Genomic DNA, 7,330 nt, shown 5'->3' with positions numbered 1-7,330 from the left:
AGAGAGAGGAGAGGAGAGAGAGAGGGTGAAAGAGAGGAGAGGAGAGAGAGAGAGGGTGAATGAGAGAGGAGAGAGAGGAGAGGAGAGAGAGAGGGTGAATGAGAGAGGAGAGAAGAGAGAGAGAGAGAGGGTGAATGAGAGAGGAGAGAAGAGAGAGAGAGAGGGTGAATGAGAGAGGGTAAATGAGTATGATAGAAAGAGGTGTAAAATAAAAGTGGTGTAGAGAGAGAGAGAAGCTACATGCTCACATCTACTGTATGTGAGTCAGTTTGTCTGTCTGCAGCCCTAGTCAGGAGGACAGACAGACGAGGAACTCACTGTGAACACAGGTGATCAGGTCTTGTTTCTTCTTGTCCGTGTCTCCGAACTTCTCCATGCACGCTAATCAGAGAGGGAGACAGAGAGACAGGGCAGAGAGAGAGAGAGAGAGAGAGAGAGAGAGAGAGAGAGAGAGAGACAGGGCAGAGAGAGAGAGAGACAGGGCAGAGAGAGAGAGAGAGAGAGAGAGAGAGAGAGAGAGAGAGAGAGAGAGAGAGACAGGGCAGAGAGAGAGAGAGACAGGGCAGAGAAGATAGTTAAACACCATACAACAGATGCTAATATCCTAATCAAGTAATAACAATCTCACCCAACGCTGAAGAGGTTGGCAACAGGAACCAAACTTACCTAAGTACTTTGGAAAGAAGTAGTCCTGAAGGAGAGAACAGAAGGAGAGAGGACAGAAGGAGAGGACAGAAGGAGAGAGGCTGTTAGTGATGTTTGATAACAGTCTATTCTTAATAGTATGAGGTCAAACATGACAGATTGAGACTAAATGTATGTCTGATAGATATGCATCATGTCATCTCATGTTAACGGGGTGTGGCACCACAGACTAGTAGCCCCTCCAGGGCTTCCTGGGAACGTTCTACATGTGTCAACATTCTACAACTCTCTCTCCTGCAGAATAGCCCGGGTGGCAGTCTGTTTGTGCTATTATGATAAACTCCTTGTCACTCGTTAGCATGCGTTTGGTTTCACTATGACAGCAATGGAGTTAGCTAGAGCACAAACAGTTCTGGGACCGAGCTGCCTGCCTGCCTGCCTGCCTGCCTGCCTGCCTACAGTAGAGTACATGGAGGTAACTGTGGAAACTTAAAATTAGAACAAGACTTGATGGGACAATGACATGGTTCTCCAGAGAGTTCTGCTGCACTGAAAGAGAAAGATGAAGAACAGTAAATGGAAGGTCATTTAGATAAGAGACTCCTGACAGTGTGTCGTTCTACTGAGACACTTCTAAAACGTCATTATCCTTCTACATCTCATTTGAGAGGTAGAGTGTGATAGAGGGAGGGGAACAGGCAGAAACTTTCCAACTGCTGCAGAGAGAGAGACTAAGGCTGCAATTGAAGACTCTTCGTTGCTAGGGAGACTAGGTTAGGGGTATGGTAACCAGGAACACTCCCTCTGCAGAGCCAGGGAACTGCAGCGTTGTGAGAGAACTGCAGAGTCAGAGATAGGCACGTTTAAAATGAATAATGGATCTGTGAATGAGGCTGCAGTCCTGTCACGATACAACCCCCCCGATCTCACCACCACTAATACCACATACATCCTCCTCTCTGATCCCATTACACCCCCCGATCTCACCACCACTAATACCACACACATCCTCCTCTCTGATCCTATTACACCCCCCGATCTCACCACCACTAGTACCACACACCTCCTCCTCTCTGATCCCATTACACCCCCCGATCTCACCACCACTACTAGTACCACACACACCCTCCTCTCTGATCCCATTACACCCCCCGATCTCACCACCACTAATACCACATACATCCTCCTCTCTGATCCCATTACACCCCCCGATCTCACCACCACTAATACCACACACATCCTCCTCTCTGATCCCATTACACCCCCCGATCTCACCACCACTAGTACCACACACACCCTCCTCTCTGATCCCATTACACCCCCCGATCTCACCACCACTAGTACCACACACATCCTCCTCTCTGATCCTATTACACCCCCGATCTCACCACCACTAGTACCACACACACACTCCTCTGATCCCATTAAACCCCCCGATCTCACCACCACACACACCCTCCTCTCTGATCCCATTACAACCCCGATCTCACCACCACTAGTACCACACACACCCTCCTCTCTGATCCCATTACAACCCCGATCTCACCACCACTAGTACCACACACACCCTCCTCTCTGATCCTGGGTTCACACCCCCCCCTCTCATCTTATGTACGCGCACGCACACACAGACCTCTCTTTCTGAGCCCATTACAAACCCTCTCACCCTGATGCACCTCTCTCCACTCTCACCCCAGCTCTTTCCTCACAAAAACATGTTTTTCTTATAACAATCACAATATATATGGACAACATTTACAGATCAGCATTAAGCCTGTTTAATATGCCAATCTACACAATGTCTACTTCCCAAATGACACTGACCAAGGAAGAATTATACTGGATGTCTCTATGGGTCCTGGTCAAAAGTAGTGCACTGTATAGGGAGTAGGGAGGCATTTGGGATGTAGAATTATTAATAGCATGGATGCTGGAGGCTGCTCAACACAGTCATGAAGCTAGCTGGCAGAACCTAGACCTAACGTATATAACCCTGAGGGGATAGGAGCCCTGTGTGACAGACACACGTCAGATTAAAACCTGTGTGTGAGCGCATTGTTGCTCTGCCTGGAATTCATTAAAACACATTCCCCCTAGTCACCTTCCATCCGCTTACTGTAAGCAGCCTCCCCGAGGACCAATCAAAAACACAGCAGTACAGCGCTCATTAGCATAATCACTCCCATGTATGATCCCATCACGCAGAAGCAGGTTCATTTACATAATCACAAACCTTACAGTAGTATGCAAATGTACATAATCTGGCATGTTTCCCAAAGCACAATGTGCTAGTTGAACACAAAGGGAACACTACTGTGCAATGAATTGATCGGACTGGTGAGTGTCTGCCAGTAATTAGTCATATCTATCTTGAATGGACTGGTAAGTGTTTGTCAGTAATTAGTCATACCCATATTTTGGAGCTTGAACACTATACACAGAATCGTTATGTTATAAACAAGTTGGCTATAGGATCAGTCATTAGACAAATCCAATGTGCGTAGCTAGTCCGTGTCTATATGCAATGGAAAGAAGTGCAATGAGTTCCATTTGATTTGACACGATCAAGTGTGTAGTGAATAAGTGTGTAGTGTACTCACTGTTTCAGGGTCGTTCTCGAATACTTCTCTCGCCTCCTCTTTGCTACACTTCTCTTCCACACATTCTCGCTCCAGGTGCCCTTGTTTCGTCTCCTCGAAAACGTGATTCGCTCTCCTGTGTCTCCTCAAGAACTGGTTAGCTTCTTCCGAGGACAAGGAAACTGAAAATAACCACAAGCACAGAACAGAACAGAATTTCCCATCTTACTACATTTTAGTTGCTAAAATGATCCAGCCCCTAACTTACTGACAAAAAGTCATGGGCGTGAGGTTTCAAAGCATCAGCTAAACAGAAAAAAAATTACATTATTCAACAACAATTAACTAGCTGGCAAGCTAAACAACAACGTTATCCCCACGCAGTGCCAACAATAGCTTAGTGGGCTTTGTTGTTTACTTACGGCTGTCGGACCACCGGACAAGGAGCAGGCTCAGGAAGGTTCCTGAAGCAAGGAACTCCGTCAACTGCATGTTTGCGGTTCTGCGTCAGGCTGGAAAGTTGATCCTTTCCTCTCTCTCTGTTCAATGTCGCTTTTAGCTAGCAACCAGGTAGCAGTCGTGTATAAAACACACTGCAAGTTCAAACATTCACTTCACAGCAGGCGAGAATGCCGTTACACTTAACTCAGCGTTTTCCTTCTTCAATCGTATCCTTGCTAACTACTTAGTCCGCATACCACAACCAAGGCTACCCACAGCCCCTGCAGTACAGACAGTCCAACCTTCACTCTTATCTAGCTAGCGAGCCACCTACTTCGCCCCCATCTCGTTTGGTTCTCCCAGCTACTACTAACGTAGCAGGCGTAAAATAAACCCAGCTAGTAGCCCGAACTGTGGACAAAGGACACAACCTACACATCCGAAGGGGAGTAGCTTTTTGAAAAGTTACGTCGAATGCACGCAGGCGGGAGTTAGCAATGAAGAGTCGCTTTTGCTCTGCCATTCGGCAGTGCTATGGGAGCGCTTTCTCTCTCTACGTGTGACTGCAGTCTTTCTGCCCCTGCCCATTTACCTGCAGTGACTTTGCGTAGCCTTGGGTTGGAATAGTACAGGAGACTATTCCAACCAAGCCTATAGCCAGACATCGTAGAGGGAAGGAGGAGTGCTGAGGCTGTTGCTGCACCTCATGTTAAATCAACACAACATTTTTAAGTATTTCACAATAGTGCAATGGGCCTTTATTACTCCTGTATGAGCGGACCAGAATAACCATCAGCAACACAGGGAGAAAACAATAATCTCAGCTAAATTAAACAACTGAACCTAATCTACCTCTGTTTGTGACATTAGTTGAAAACTAAATCTCGACCCAGATTCCCCCCCTTCTTTCTCCCCAGCAGTTTATTTTAAGCCTTAACGTTCCTGTCATTTTCTCATCAATCCCCGGAATTTCTCTTTATTTTTTTGGGACTCACTTTCTGTTATGATTTCTCAGAAATCATGTCTCTCTATCTGTGGCTCACATTTGCGCAACAAATTCCCCCTGCCAAGAACTCTGTTACTTTGTTTTTCTAATCACTTATTTTTTTGACTCACATTCTGTTAGGATTTCTCAGAAATCATGTTTCTCTCTCTCTCTTTCTCGCAATTGCAAATAGTACGAATGAGAAGGGAAAATAAATAAACATAAGTATAGGTTGCAGCTCTCTGTCTCTCTCTCTCTTCCATGTCCTCCACTTGTTAGTCCAGATCTGAGTCAGGTCGTGGAACAATGTCACAGCAGAATCAAATCAAATTGTATGAGCTTGAATACAATGAGTTTAGATTTTGCCGTGAAATGCTTGCTTATGAACCCAACCTGATCATGCAGAGTAAAACACATTAAAACAGTAACTCAAGAGGAATGAAATACACAACAATGTAGCTATATACATGGAGTACCAGTACCAGATCAATGTGGAGCTATATACATGGAGTACCAGTACCAGATCAATGTGGAGCTATATACATGGAGTACCAGTACCAGATCAATGTGGAGCTATATACATGGAGTACCAGATCAATGTGGAGCTATATACATGGAGTACCAGTACCAGATCAATGTGGAGCTATATACAGGGAGTACCAGTACCAGATCAATGTGCAGGGGTACGAGCTATTTGAGGTAGATGTGTAAGGTGGTAAAGGTTTACAAGGTAAAGTGACTAGGCATCAGGATAGATACTAATAAGAATAAAACAATGAACAGAGTAGCAGAAGCATATGATGAGTGTAAAAGTGTGTTTGTATGCATGTTTGTGTTGTGTCGGTAAGTGTGTGTGTGTGTGTGTGTGTGTGTGTGTGTGTGTATGCATTTAATTAACTATTTATCGGTCTAATGGCTCGAGGGTAGAAACGATCTGGTAGCCTGTTGGTACAAGAGCTGATACTCCGGTACCATTTGCTGGACGGTAGCAGAGTGAACTATCTATGGCTTGAAGTTCGGGGCAATTTTTTGTGCCTTTCTCTGACACGCCTGATATAGACGTCTTGGATGGCAGGGAGCTCGGCCCCGGTGATGTACTGGGCTGTTGGCACTACCCTCTGTAGTGCTTTGTGGTCGAGAGCAGTACATTTGCCATACCAAGCTGTGATGCAGCCAGTCAAGATGCTCTCGATGGTGCAGCTGTAGAACATTTTGAGGATCCGATGGCCCATGCCAAATCTTTTCATCTTTTGAGGGGGAAGAGGCACAGTCATGCCCTCTTCACGACTGTGTGGATGTATGTGGACCATGTTAAGTCCTGAGTTATGTGGACGCCAAGGAACTTGTAACTCTCGACCTGCTCCACTACAGCCCTGTCAATGTGAATGGGGGTGTGCTCTCCCCTCTTTCTCCTGTAGTCCACGATCAGCTCCTTGATCTTACGTCAGTAGGGAGAGGTTGTTGTCCTGGCACCACACTGCTAAATCCATAACCTCCTCCCTGTAGGCTGTCTCATTGCCGTCGGTGATCAGGTCTACCACTGTTGTGTCGTCAGAGAACTTCATGATGGTGTTGGAGTCGTGCCTGTGTAACCGATGTGAAATGGCTAGCTAGTTAGCAGTGGTGCGCACTAATAGCGTTTCAATCGGGTGACGTCACTCGCTCTGAGACCTGAAGTAGTTGTTCCCTTTGCTCTGCAAGGGCCGCGGCTTTTGTAGTGCGATGGGTAACGATGCTTCGTGGGTGTCAGTTGATGATGTGTGCAGAGGGTCCCTGGTTCGAGCCCAGGTAGGGGCGAGGAGAGAGACGCTATACTGTTACACCTGGCCATGCTGTTGTAGGTGAACAGAGAGTACAGGAGGGGACTAAGCACACACCCCTAAGAGGCCCCCGTGTTGAGGATCAGTGTGGCAGCGGTGTTGTTGCCTACCCTCACCACCTAGGGCCGGCCTGTCAGGAAGTCCAGGATCCAGTTGAAGAGGAAGGTGTTCAGTCCCAGTGTCCCCAGCTTGGTGATGAGCTTGGAGGGGACTATGATGTTGAACGCTGAGCTGTAGTCTATGAACAGTATTCTCACATAGTTATTTCCCCTCTTGTCCAGGTGGGAGACAGCAGTGTGAAGTGCAATAGAGATTGCGTCATCTGTGGATCTGTAGGGGGCGGTATGCAAATTGCAGTGGGTCCAGGGTGTCTGTGATGATGGTCTAGATGTGTGTCATGACCAGCCTTTCAAAGCACTTTATAATTACAGTCATTTAGGCAGGTTACCATGGAGTTCATGGGAACAGGGACAAATGGTGGTCAGCTTGAAACATGTTGGGATTATAGACTGGGACAAGGACAGATTGAAAATGTCAGTGAAGACACTTCCTGTCAGCTGGTCTGCTTTGAGAACAGTTCCATCTGGCCCGGCGGCCTTGCGAGGTCGAAGGTTAGTAACTGTCGATCTCATGTCCAGTCGTGCTTGGCGGTCATATGTGATAATGGTATGAACTCCCTGTACAAGAAAAGTAAAGATGAACATGAAAAGTCACAAACTAGCAAGTCGGTTTGTGACTCATAAGACGTTGCCCTTCTCCGTCTGTGTCATCTGTATAGTTAATGTCACACCTGAGACTCACAAGGTTGACTCAGATCAGATGTCACTTGTAACACATTTTAACCACATAGCAGGTGGGTA

At 46.6% G+C, this 7,330-nt stretch overlaps 1 protein-coding gene across 1 annotated transcript; it reads right to left on the bottom strand.

Moving 5' to 3' along the window:
- Window positions 1-274: 274 nt before the first annotated feature.
- On the bottom strand, window positions 275-4,236 carry LOC120043472 (growth arrest-specific protein 6-like). Its single transcript, XM_038988064.1, has 4 exons — window positions 3,647-4,236; window positions 3,246-3,406; window positions 667-691; window positions 275-381 (listed from the first exon to the last, which is right to left on the bottom strand). Exons 1-4 carry the CDS (start codon window positions 3,714-3,716, stop codon window positions 290-292), a joined length of 348 nt encoding a protein of 115 aa, XP_038843992.1. The 5' UTR covers window positions 3,717-4,236; the 3' UTR covers window positions 275-289.
- Between the last annotated feature and the right edge of the window lie 3,094 nt (window positions 4,237-7,330).

This window comes from Salvelinus namaycush, unplaced genomic scaffold (assembly GCF_016432855.1).
Source record: "Salvelinus namaycush isolate Seneca unplaced genomic scaffold, SaNama_1.0 Scaffold934, whole genome shotgun sequence".
In the NCBI taxonomy this organism is placed as follows: domain Eukaryota; kingdom Metazoa; phylum Chordata; class Actinopteri; order Salmoniformes; family Salmonidae; genus Salvelinus; species Salvelinus namaycush.
This window is presented reverse-complemented; position numbering and strand designations above follow the sequence as displayed.